At 36.9% G+C, this 13,569-nt stretch overlaps 1 protein-coding gene and 2 long non-coding RNA genes across 4 annotated transcripts in view; 2 read left to right on the top strand and 1 right to left on the bottom strand.

Annotated features, from left to right (window-relative positions):
- Nucleotides 1-3,297: 3,297 nt before the first annotated feature.
- On the top strand, nucleotides 3,298-5,670 carry LOC135256550 (uncharacterized). The gene is made up of 3 exons (XR_010330453.1): nucleotides 3,298-3,669; nucleotides 4,277-4,483; nucleotides 5,158-5,670. It is a non-coding gene; the product is annotated as an uncharacterized LOC135256550 (long non-coding RNA).
- On the bottom strand, nucleotides 5,459-8,257 carry LOC135256551 (uncharacterized). The gene is made up of 2 exons (XR_010330454.1): nucleotides 7,669-8,257; nucleotides 5,459-6,343 (listed from the first exon to the last, which is right to left on the bottom strand). It is a non-coding gene; the product is annotated as an uncharacterized LOC135256551 (long non-coding RNA).
- A 1,398-nt stretch (nucleotides 8,258-9,655) lies between these two features.
- The window catches only part of LOC135256558 (tyrosine-protein kinase JAK1-like), a 24,524-nt gene continuing 20,610 nt past the window's right edge, over nucleotides 9,656-13,569 (top strand). Inside the window, exon 1 of one of the 2 annotated variants that reach the window (XM_064338445.1) lies at nucleotides 9,656-9,864. In XM_064338445.1, coding sequence (XP_064194515.1) covers nucleotides 9,845-9,864 — 20 coding nt within the window. In that variant the 5' untranslated portion in view covers nucleotides 9,656-9,844. Of the gene's footprint in view, nucleotides 9,869-13,569 lie in introns of both variants that reach the window. The other variant, XM_064338446.1, reaches the window with a different exon arrangement.

The following is a 13,569-nucleotide window of genomic DNA, read 5'->3' as shown; positions in this document are numbered from 1 at the left end:
TCTAAATCATGCAGCACAGTTTTTCTCAGGTCTGATGCTGGAGCATCCTGTGTATGCTGGTTTTTGTTCCAAATACAACTGCAACCCTTGAATTGAAACTGTTCTGAATTCAACAATTTTACTGTCTGTTAAAAGATGGTTTACCAGTAACTTGACCACAATGCACCACTTTATGTCAGATAAAACCGCATGCCATGCAGAATATGCTTCCCAGATTCACCTCCCAGGACAGTCAGATCAACGAATGCTTTCTTTTTCTGTTATTATGTAAAACATTACTTTGGAAAGATGTTATATTTTAATTCATTATTAGCTGATGGGTCAAATTTGTAGGGTCCCAATTGCTGGAAGTGTGAAAACTTGGTCACTGAAGCTAAACCATTTGTGGAAAATTAGGAGTTCAAATTTATGGAATTATGGGCTTGATCATGCTCTGTGATGGACTGACGAACTGTCCAGGGTGTATTCCTGCCTTTTGCCCAATGCATGCTAGGATTGGCTCCAGTACCTCCCATGACCCTGACCAGGAATAGGCAAGTATATACACTCACCGGCCACTTTATTATGTACACCTTGCTAGTACCAGGTTGACTTCTGCTGCTGTAGCCCATCTGCTTCAAGGTTCGACATGTTGTGCATTCAGAGATGCTCTTCTGCATACCTCGGTTGTAATGAGTGGTTATTTGAGTTACTGTTGCCTTTCTATCAGCTTGAAGCAGACCGTGTCTCTTTTTCAGACCACTCTCTGTAAACTCTAGAGATGATTGTGCGTGAAAATCCCAGTAGATCAGCAGTTTATGAAATACTCAAACCAGCCCGTCTGGCACCAACAACCATGCCACGTTCAAAGTCACTTAAATCACCTTTCTTCTCCATTCTGATGCTTGGTTTGAACTTCAGCAGATCGTCTTGACCTTGTCTACATGCCTAAATCCATTGAGTTACTGCCACGTGATTGGCTGATTAGATATTTGAATTAACTTGCAGTTGAACAGGTGTACCTAATAAAGTGGCACCCACTATACACCCCCCCCCCACACCCCCACGATAGAGAACCCCTGGTATCGAGGGATTTTCAGTTATGAATGTTGCTTGCCATTTTGTTTATTTTCATGATCATTGTAATCTGTTGTAGCACAGAAGCCATATATTCAAGAGTTAAAATTTGATACGATCACTATTTTAGTTTTGAATGGAAATTCTATCCAAACTTTAAAATATAATGTTGCTACTTAGAGCATGGGGATACATTTTGATTTCTCACAGCACTAATACACAGTAGCATCCCACTTATGTAGGGATCAATGTTGGGAAATTTACAAAAAAATTCCACCCTGACTAATGATGAATGAAGCCATTGGCAATGAGGTCTTGACTCACTGTGGTCACTGAAATTCCAGTGGTGCGTCTCACAAAAAGCAGAGGGGTTCCCCATAGTGCCCTAGCTAAAATTCTCAAAATAGCTCTCATAATCTGGCCACAGAATCAGTCCCTAGTAGTTTCCCTGTTTTAAGAAACCCTTCTCCACCTGTTACTGTATAAATACATCAATTTAAGCATTTTTTTATATCCATATGCACCCTTTCATGCATAGTTCCCCCATTTTAGAGCCTATTGTTTGAAGATATAAAAGTCAAAGGAGAAAAAGGACTTGCAGTTGCAGATGAGGTATTATATTGTGTATTACATTACAAACTTGTCACACACACTTTTTGAGGAATTTAATGTAGGTTTTAAGGTACCCATTTTAGGGTGGAATTATGCATGGTCTGGCAGTAATTCCTACAAGGTTCACCCAATATGGATGTAAACACACTCAAATTAAATTTGACAGACTGCATTTTCACATGCACCTCATATTCACCATTTCATTTCTAATCCAAATGTGCTGGAATACAGAGCCAAAATAACAAAGATTGAGTTACTGTCCAAATACTTATGAACTGCACTATATACACATACACACAATCTGGAAATCTAGATTATAAACAATAAAGATCATTGTTTTACATTGTGGTAATATTAAACAAGTGTTTTTGGATATTCAATACATATGATTCCAGGGTAAAATTCCTATAATTCATGAGAGGTGGGAAAGTATAGGTGTTTATTGTGAGAAATAAAATGGCCATTTCTTATCTTAGTGACCAAATCAGGCAAAAACATACTTATTTTTGTGACTTGCTGAGGGCCTTGAAACATTAATGTTTCATATAGAAGAAATAATATAAAATAATCTGTTTTTCTCATTTATTGCTATATACTGATAGGTCATATGGTAGTAAATATTAAGGTTAACATTGTGGACTGGAAGTCCTTATGACATACTCATTGGAGAGTTCCCTTTGCCAAATATAATCTGTAGTTGTTTACAGCTGACAAGCCTCTCATGAGTTTGGGTTTCACTTGCAAGGTGCTGACCCTTCCCATCCATTATTCTTGGAGTACAAACCACAACCATCTGGATGCAGATATCAAATGTGCCAAACAAGCGCAAAGAGAACACTTACCTCTTTTATACCTGGGCTTCCAACTCAACAACAGATATATTGATTGATGAATAGTTGATTATTCTAAACATTATTATTGATTGATTATAGAATATGTATCTTATTGTAAGCTAAAGTTTGTTTAATGTTTCTCTTGTTGACAGTCAGGTTATTGTGCAAAACAAATTAATGGAAAAAACAAAGGTTTAATTTAATCATTTAGCTGTGACATTGCTGAGTGGTCATTATTTTAAAAAGTGATTTATGAACAAACCAATTAACCCTAGGATTTGATCACTATTTAAGACACTACCTACAGACTTTGATCCAAAATCTGGGGTACAGAGCTGGGTGAGTAACTTTTATAGTCGCACATGTGGTCAACAACAATTTGACCTGCATACACACTGGATGCACAGTTTCTTTAATTTGAAGCCCATAATACATATTTTTATATTTGTTGAAGAACTGCCATTCAGGGTATTTTCATCTCCAGGATGTGTGGGTTGAGAAGATATAATGTTCTGAAGTTAGGCTGAAAAGCAAATGATCTGAAATACCACACCTAAAGGAAAGGGAATTTATATTTATAAAGACATTTCTGCAAACTTGAGAATAATCCCATAACCAATTTAAAACGCAACTGTGCATTTTTATTGTAATCAAAATAGATTTAAAACTAAATTGCTATTACCCATAACCTGTAGAACTCTAAACATGTTTATGAGCAGGCTACAAAAAGACAGCGCTCTGTTTAATTAGTGGCTGCACTGTATCCAATGGTATCATCAGACTTGACAACGCAATGGCCACGCACGCGGCTCACATACTGTAGCTTGCTATCTGAAACATTCTCGAACATTACCATTAGACACTGAGTCCACCAGACTCTTTGCGAAGTAGCAGTCTTCTACGATGCGACAGCGGCAGTTTCTTAAACTGCGGTGCAGAGTCAACTCAACCAGTCATAACTTTTAAAGGCTAGAACATAATATCTGAAAACATACATTACAAGAAGAGTCTTCAGTCTCTGCACCCGGAAGCTTGATTTTTATTTTGTCACATGGCTAGCAAGAGATTTCAATAACAAAAAATGGCGACAATCACGTTGTTCAATGTGGTCTTGCTGCGTCATTAAAGATATTTATGTAAACACGGGGAAGAAAAAGGAAATTTGCGGGTAAGTGTCACTCTGATATATCAAATAAAACAGCTGATAAAATATAAATATGTGCTGCTTAAGAATATTGCTTCATAAACCCTAGTGCTGTAAAGGAGGTTTGTTTTTGCTTTCAAAGGGGTGTGTACTGTGCTGGGCGTTAGCTGCTCGCAGCATAAAAATAAAACGTCGCTTACAAATCCATTGCAATATAGCTGGCTGTATAGACCATAGACAGATATAATATAGCTAGTTCGTTCGTCATGGTAGTCACAAACAATCCCCAGTTCAGTATACTTAATAGCAAGTTAGCTGATCGTTGAATGCACGTGATTTTATGTGAATTTATTTTTCCCCAGGTACGTGAGGACATAACGAATACAGATTTAATTTCTCGTTTCAAGTGTTTCCAGCCACAACTTCTATAATTTAACATTTTCCAGTGTTTAAAATATTTATTTTTCGATATGCGTTCGTTGTTATTTATATTTCAAGGCTTTGGATTTTTTTTCATAGGCTACTCAGACGATTCCATGACTCGTTTAACATGTGACTGGTAAACGGGGATGGGCGTTTGTGATATTTCCTCTGCTCTTACTGTGTACGCATGTTATATTTCAATATTTAGGCTGGGACAACGCTGCCTCTACGACACTGATGCCAAACGCGACAAACTGAGTTGTTTACATGAAGGGGTCAGCACGGAGGGCGGGGCGCCAGGAGGAGGAGGCTGTTTCAACAGGCGACGCGACTGGACTACTGGAGAGTAACCAAGAGAGGAGGGCGGAGTCACCAGCAAACCATAACAAGTCTGACGTCAGCATTGTGTGGTGTGGTATGTAGAAATTAGGCATGCGCTGTGCTGCGGCGGTACGTGTTGATTTGTGCAAAAGTACGTTTTTGCGAGATTCTTGCATGACATAGTATTTTTGTAGACAATTTTTAAAAATTGTGGTATATTTTACTATGGGAACCATATTCACATATCCGAAACACCTTTCCGTAAGAATATTTATCATAATTACTTTGATTTTATCGTTTAAGGGGAAAATATGGTTATACGATAATTTAAACAAATAAAAATGCATGAAAATAACATGATTAAATTACTAACATCATGTGAAATGACAATATTAAAACCAAAACGAAAATGAAAGACAAGCATGCTTCCACTTAGTGGCGTCAAAGTAAACTACAATGTTATTTTACCTAATTTTTGAATATGCTATTTTGCAGGCAGCATTAAACATGCTAGTTTCCGTGAGTGGTAACAGTTCCCAAACATGTAGTAGTTGCCTTCTGTGTCTTCTTTGACTTTACCTTTTCACTAAATACAAAATGATATTGAAATATATTATTTAAGTTTTATTTTGTTGCAGAATGCTAAGAAATGCAGAACTGCAAATGCTGCTAATAAATAAACATACATGCATTAGGATATCATCTTACACCAACTAATTTAATACCTTGGTGCTTGTGTGAAACTGTGGATGTTGGTTCTTCTTACAGCCCTGTGATGACTCTCCCCAGTTATGAAGGTGGCTGGCTGACACAAGGAACTTCCACAGCAACAGCACTGCTAGATGTGACGGGCTGCCCTGGTTCAGTTCTCACAGTGCTGATGCTGTCCATTTCAAAGGTACAGTACTGTGATAACTGAAGGATGGCAGCCATCTTGGCTCCACTTGCCCAGTGTGCAACGCTAGCGACACTAACCCCATTATAGCAGTGTACATAGTTTTCCTGTTAAAGCCAATTCTGAGGTATGCTTATTAGCCATTCGTGGATCAAATGTCATGAAATTATGTAATTTCTGTCTACGGTGTGTTTCATGGACACTTTTTTTGATGAAGATCCACTGGCTGTTTTTAACTTCTAATTTAACAAAAGAAAAATGGACAAGACAAAAAAATATATAATCTTTTGCCACTTGTACTAATGATCATGGGCTATTTTTGTGTTCAGTATTTTGAAACAAATGCATGTTAGATTATGTGCTTAATAAAGATCATTGCTTTGAAACTGTTAATTGTTTTCTATAAAATAAGTGTGGTTGGGGCCATTAAAGTCCAGTACTGGAATTCTGCGTGCACATGGTGTGGAATGGATGTTTCGACTGCGATTATTCACTGCCTTTATGTATCTGAAATACACAACTATGTATTTCACCATGTATCCATTTCAGAATCCACATGTATGCAATTAAGGCAGTTATGGTTTATATTAGACCTCCCTGTATACCAATAACCTTATGACAGGTCACTAATTTTTCTAGTTTATATAAAATTTTGACTTTAAGAGTAGAAACCGGCAATGGAAATTCCATTCTGAAAACTACTATAATGTCAATAACAGAAGAAAAAAAAACAGGGAAATTCAAAGGAGCACCACAGCACTCTCACTCTTACCTACTATACCACAGCAGCACTTTTCAATGCACTGTTTATAAAGATGGTACTGTACAGAATGTTCAGTTTGAGCTGGGTTTGGGATTTGAACTGTTCTGTCAAAATAGCCTAAAAATTTAACTAAATTGTAGTGAAAAGAGTGTTATAAATGTGGAATACTTTTTCATATAGACACAACATAACCTTTCCCAAAAAAATGAAAAAAGGTCCCCATACACTATCATTTTTACCATGAAGTACATAGGCTGCATCTGAAAACTTCTTAGCTCCATCCTTCCTTCCTTCATCTGATCCACAGAGGTGACAATATGGAAGAAATAGCAGAAATATCAGTGAAATGATGAAGTGAGGAGGGGGAATTCTACTTAAGATGTTCAGGTCTAGCCATGATCTATACAGGAAAGAAAAAGGACTGCCATCCTGATTCCAAATTGACGGTTATCAGTTAAAACACTATATAGGCCTATTGTATATACTAGACTACTTCTCAGATTAAAGGAACACTGCCAAGGAACATACATTTTATTATAAGGAACAGTTTATTAAAGCCCATTGTTCATTTAAATAATACTATTTAAAATAATTGCAATTGAAGTAAAATTTTAAACAAAAATGCTAAAAATGACTGGTTAGAATGTAACAGAACTGCACTACTTGCTGAAAGAGGGCGTGGTGAAGTTGCTTGATTGTCAGATTTTATACTGTGACTGAACATACAATTCACACATCACAGATCACAGTCTCAGATTTGTCACACCGTCTTTGTGTGAACATCTAATAATGTAAACATATAGAGGGAAAGAGAATTGGCTTGTGGAATGTCCTCAGTGACAATGCAGTAAGTATATTTTCCTTGTGCATACAATTAACTAGCATGTTTTTGTGGAATATAATCAATACAGTATGACCTTGAAGAGACAGAACATTCTTATGTTTCTCTTTACAGTTGATTTTTCATTGTAACACCAATAACACACTCAACCCATTTCAAGAGGATGATTGAACCAAGTTTGAATGACTGAAAGTTTTGTGTGTCTGAAACTAGTTAATGACGGAAACCTTTGCATTTTAACCACAGACAAATGAAATCATTCAGTTCATGTGGACTGGATAAGTAAAATGCTAACACCACAAAGAGAAAGAGAAAGCAATTTACTATACAAAAGAAGCAGGCAATGTTGTGCAATTAGAGGAGGTGCTAAATGGTAGCTATGCCACAAATGTACAGTATTTAAAGAAGATTGCAATGTTAATAGCTTCAGGCTCATGCACAGAAAGCAGAGAATCCCCTTTAAAGGATTTGAAAGAGGATGGCAGCCTTTGGAAAAACCAAAATACATCTGTTGCCTCAAATTCAAATTAACCAGCACAGCACATCTGCAAGATCATATTCTGCTGTCTTCAGTCAAACCATTTTATATATTAATTCACAGGTTTATAATTTACAATTAAAGATGTGTATTAATTTGTATTAATTTACAGGTTTATCATTTGCAATGAAACATGTCAAATGTTTGTTCACGGTAGCCTATAGCTGAACAGTAGTTTATGATCCAGTTAGACGTCTATAAAAATTGAACGATCAGAAATGTACAGTAAATCTTGTACTCACTCCAGATGGATGAACGTAGGAAATTAATGACCTGAGAAATGAAACTGTCCTGTAATTACTGCTTAGAAAAATGCTATGGTAAACCATTGGGCAAGTTACAAATAGATTACTTTCGGTCCGTTTACTCGTGACTGAAACTACCATTTACAGTAGGCTGAGTGAATACCAAAATGTCGAGATCAAGATTAATTTAGTTCGGATCAATTGAAGTATGGATAGGCTTGCCTGAGTGAGCTTTACTTACACACGTACAATTTAGCACCACCCACACCGCAGTTTTCACGGGAAATTACAGCCCACTGTTTCTGGCAGTGTCGTATTGGTGACGTATCAAATGTACAGCACGGGAAGTCCCTCCTATCTCCCGACTGCATACAGCAGGAACGGCGGGTCCAGTCATCCAAATGGCGCTTGGTTTTGTGACAACAATCACGTAGATATTCATCGTTGAAGTAAGATGGCAATGCATCACATGCGTTTTTGAAAAATTTCAAAAACTGACACAGTAGTTATATTGTTGGAGATCACTGGTGCAGCCTAATGTAATTAAAGGAAACTCTTCAAATGGATTAACTCGGGAGTGGGTGAAATTTCGAGTAGCCTAATTTGATAATGATTTTTTACAGTCTCTGGATTGAACACACCCTTTAAGGACAAATAGCCTACTAGGCTACATGTAGGACACCTTTTCACAAAGCATATACGTACATTGCCCAAGGCATTGCTTTTATATTATTAAGTCCTACAACGTCGACAGTTATTATTTAAAATTAGACAACGTCTAATTATAAGCCTAAGCATCATCAGTAGCTAGCCTATAGGTCGTTGCTCAAGAGCCCGAAGGTAGCCCGCTACAATTAATAAAACCGGTAGTGTAAGGTAATGACAGCCTACTGTGAGTTACTGTTCAAATATAGACCTAAAAAAAACAACAAAACAAAAACATTTTTTTAAACGTGGCCGTGATGACGTGCGCTCGCTGCATAGAATGAATTATTTTCTGATTAAAACAAGCATCGCACGAATTGTTCTAAAACGGAGAACTAGATTTAGCAAATACAATGGTCATTGGCAAAGCCTACATCAACAAAGTGCAATCGAGTCTGCCCCTTATAGTGACCCCTGATGATTTGAAGAAGCATGAGAATCACTGGACTAGCTAAATGATTATCATTATTGTTGTCTTAATTTTTAGTAGACATGTTGTAATTCCGACAATGTAGGCTATATTTGTGTGTTTCCAGGCGAGTCTTTAGTAAAGACTATTATAATGACTATTATGGCCTAATAGGCCTTCCTTTATAGTGGCAGATTTTTTGTCTAGGCCTACTTGTAACGTGATTTAACACTGGAGAGTGGAACCTCAGTACTAATACTACTACTACTAATAGCCTATAATAATAAGAAAATATGATATTTGACATATATTGAAGACTATATTGAATACGTCATATCTGTATGACACATTTAAAATTTAGGCTCTCTAGCCATCTTGTTTATTTTTATTTAATTTTTGCTTTTTGTTCTTAACACAATTTTCTAATGTATTCGTTTAGTAAAATAATGTATAACAGCATATACTGTTACAAATCTGGATAACTGTAGGCTATACAGTACTAGCCTACTATTAGCATATACATATTCATAAAAATAAGATTAAACAAAGTAAGAGACTTCATACAGGCTATTTATGAATGTTATTATGTACTGCCGCACACTTCATCGCAAAGGGCAATTGCAACTTTGAAACCTTAATTCTTAAAGTGGCACCAAGGGTAGCCCATACCTCTGCGTTCCGAAACGTAAATACGTTGTAAACACACCAGAGATTCTGTGGTATTCTGTCATGAGGGAGATGTACTACGTTGGCATCAAAGGCTTGTGAAAATATTTTTAAGGGTTAATAGAATCTGGTACTTAGACTGAAAGATCCAATGACCAATCAGCGTCGCCCGAACGCCGCCTTGCAGACACAGTTTTCGGGAATCGAGACGTGCATTGACAGGAAGGGTCGGCGGACTACGGGGTATGCAGTGAGAACCTTGTGCTGTAGCTGAAAAGAGACGCGATAACACATTCGTTTTTTCTCCCTGGGATAAAAAGTTATGCGATCTTAATCATATCTGCTCGCCACTGAAAACACCGAACGGTTCTGCGGGATTTATGAAAAGTTTTTATGGATGTAAAGATACGGAAGTAGGTAAGTTAGCTACATTACTTAGCTACAGCTATTAATTAGCCAGCTAGCTATCCAACGTTAGCATAATTTTTTTTTACTGTCTTTATGATTGATAGTGTCATTTAATATGCTACAGCCAATACCCGCGATATTTAGTCTGATTCGACGGGAAAACAGCCAAAGAAAGTGTATTTAAATAAGCCAGTGAAGGAAAAACATGTAACGTTATATTCAGTTATAGTCTCGTTCAACGCAGCAGAAAATGCCAGCTCTTCAGGCTGTAATAGGAAGTGGTGCGTACACTGTAAAAATTCTATTAGCTAGCTATCTAACGTTAGGTAAAGGGAGTGTATATTGTATGCTGCTTCAATTCTTAAAGCAGTTAGCCTTCAATTCAATTGGAAGTCAAATTAATATGTTTAATTAACACTTTTAAAATTTCAGTGTGTACGTAATGGTTAATGTTATGTTGGTTAACGAGGAAGTAGGCTAAGTAAATGTATCAGCAAGACTTCGTAGTCGCTTACAGTAGGTATATTATTGAAGTTTGTCCTTAACAATTCGGTTCCTGTGGTTCATGATTACACTTTTGGTGGATTCCCTATAATAATAATAATAATAATAATAATAATAATAATAATAATAATAATAATAATAATAATAAATTACAACAACAATGAAGTGATCAAGGAAAATCCTACTTCCAACAGTCACCCTTTATGCAGCTGAAGCTGGCTGTATGTTTAAAAAAAAAAAAAACTTTAGCGTATTAGAATGCAGGATGAAGAAGTAACAAAATGTTCATGTAATAATAATAATAATAATAATAATAAAGAACAATAGTAGTAATAACACGTATTATTATTAGTATTATTATTAGTTTCTTCAATGACTGCTTGCTGTTGAACTCAATAATTACAGTGTCATTAGCTACTACCATTCCAGTTTCATAATTGAATTATAATACCATATTTCACTTAATTAGGCTACTTGAGTAAAATTGAAAATACCTCTTAGAGTGTATCAAATGGGCAAATTCACACAGAAATCTCTTTTGTTTTATCCTATTTTGTCTGTCTGAGCTGTTGTCAAAAAGGACATGCACTTGGTGCCCTCCCTGCACAGAATTACAGTTCTACATGTTGTTGGTATACTTCCTTGTCTCATTTTTGTTATTGTAAGATGATTAATTTGAAGTATGAATGTTTTATAGAGTGCCCTGTTATAGCCTAGTAGCCATTAAGTGGAGCGAATTGCATTAAGTGCTTTATCTCTGTGCACTGCATAATGTGGATGTGTGCAAGTGTTTAATGTTTTGGAAAGGGCCCAAAGTCATTGCTTGCAAGAGAGAAAAAAAGCATTTTCTGAGGATGTGGTAAGGTTTTAGGCAATAGATGTAAAATGTTCCCCACTGTTTAAATAGAAGGACTTGAGTTTTTATCCAGTGAACCTCCACTATAGTGCTGAGCATTTTAAGGGTGTGAGTGAGAAGTATGCTGTCAAAAATAAATCTGGAGGAGGTTCTAGGTACTCATATAGGACAGGAAAGCAGTAAATAAAACACAGATAACCTAACTGAAATGTGGGATTGTGCAAATTATCAGAACGCTACACAAACCTCTGTTAGGAAATTAAAACATAAGAATGAGAGTGGCTCACCAAAAGTACCAGACCAGACTGCCTACAACCTGAGGAACAGTCCAGGAAATTAGGAACACAATAATAAATAGTCACATTTAGCATAAATTATTTAAATGAATTCATTTTTATATTGTCATTGTCAATAGACCACAATTGGGTAAAGTGGCTGAAAAATTAGAAACTCTTGAAGTAGGGACTATGTGTTTTACTGTTAACAGTGGAGGACGGAGTGTAGCACAGTGGGTAAGGAACTAGACTTGTAACCGAAAGGTCGTAGGTTCGATTCCCGGGTAAGGACACTGCCTTGAGCAAGGTACTTAACCTGCATTGCTTCAGTATATATCCAGCTGTATAAATGGATACAATGTAAAAAATGCTATGTAAAATAGTTGTGTAAGTCGCTCTGGATAAGAGCGTCTGCTAAATGCCTGTAATGTAATGTAATGTAACATGAAATTAACCAATGCCATATTAACGTGAAATTAGTGCAGTTGTGCTCTCAGTTGATATCTAATTCTGCATCTGTGACAAAATGCTCACATTGTAGTTCTAAATGTTGAAGTGATCAATGCAGACTCATTCAAATTGTGATTAGGATCTATTCTTGAAAAATCAACGCAGCAAAGTGATTCACTGCTGGGCACACTGATTATAAACAACTGTTTCCTACGTGCATACATGAGAAAACCTATGCATTTAGCAAAGAGGCTCTCTGAATTGCATGTATTACCATATTACCATCATATTTGTTGCTCTTGAGCCATTATGTCTCATAGACAATACTGTAGTGGCTTCAATTGAAGAAAACGTATGGGCAGGTCCGAGTAGTATTGTAGTTAGGGAAGTTGAATTGTGATTTTTAGATTACGCATGGGTTATTACTGTTGTTTTTGTTATTGTTTTGACGACAAATGAACTACAAAGCTACAAACTACAGAAAGCTGTGCTGCAGGCAAATATTAGCTGGACACTTGTTAAAGGAAAAACCATAAATGAAATGGAAGATTAATGAATAAAATATGGAAGTAAATGTAATTAAATCAATAAGTATCAGCAACCTCCTTCAGTCAGTTGAGGTTGATCATCATAATCATGATCAGTTGCCCCCAGTTTTTTCCCCATTTTTGAAAAGTCCAATTGCAACTGTACACCAGCGATGTCCTTCATCAGTTCTGGAGGATGCACACTTGTATGTGTATTCTCAAAAATGTGTGCCTCCTGGCAGAGTTCCTCCCCCCCTCCCTCCCTGGGCAGTACGATGGCCATTCATATGTCACCCTGCACCCTGCAGGACTTCTGGGTACAGTCAGCAGTGACATTGTCAGGATTCAAACTCGTGCATTAATGTAGATTACTGCACTAAAGGTTTTTCTACGCAATGCAGAAAAATCCATTGTGGAATTCAGATCTCGCAGAACATGCCACAATGAATCGTTTACAGTATAGTGTGAAGAGACTGTGAATGAGCATCTGAATACCTCTTCACACCAGGTTTTCAGGTGGCATATCATGGATCTGGATACTCTGATCAAAGTGTAAAAATGCAGCTTGCCTGGAATATGTCTTCTAGTCATGTCATGAGTAATTGGTTGCATTACATTTCATTTACTTTTATCCAAACTGTTAATAAATGCATACCGAAGGTCATTGGAACAACTACAAAACACAGGTCTGATAAGGTACAATACTCATTATGTAACAATTATTCATAGCATGAAAACACTCCAGTTCACACAGTAAGAATAGGCTAGGTCAAAACGTAATGTTAAGTCAAACTAGGAGGCATGACAATGAGATACAACATCATGATAATGATAGAAGTGCAATGTAAGTGGTGGGTGGAGGTACATGTGATACATAAATGTGCTACAGGAGCAAAGTAGAAGGGTACAAGTGATAAGTGATCCTAGATTGGGAGTGCCCTGCAGAGTAATGATAGTTAGTCCAGGGACAATCTGAAGAGATGTGTCTTCAGACTACAGCGGAAGTGACTGAGTGGTTTGTAGAGGAACAGGGAGTTCATTCCACCGCTTGGGAACTAGGGTGAGGAAGCTTTGTGGTAGGGATGAGCGAGAACCATT

This window comes from Anguilla rostrata, chromosome 6 (genome assembly GCF_018555375.3).
Source record: "Anguilla rostrata isolate EN2019 chromosome 6, ASM1855537v3, whole genome shotgun sequence".
In the NCBI taxonomy this organism is placed as follows: domain Eukaryota; kingdom Metazoa; phylum Chordata; class Actinopteri; order Anguilliformes; family Anguillidae; genus Anguilla; species Anguilla rostrata.
The sequence above is the reverse complement of the archived record's forward strand: the minus strand, read 5'-3'. Positions and strand labels throughout refer to the sequence as shown.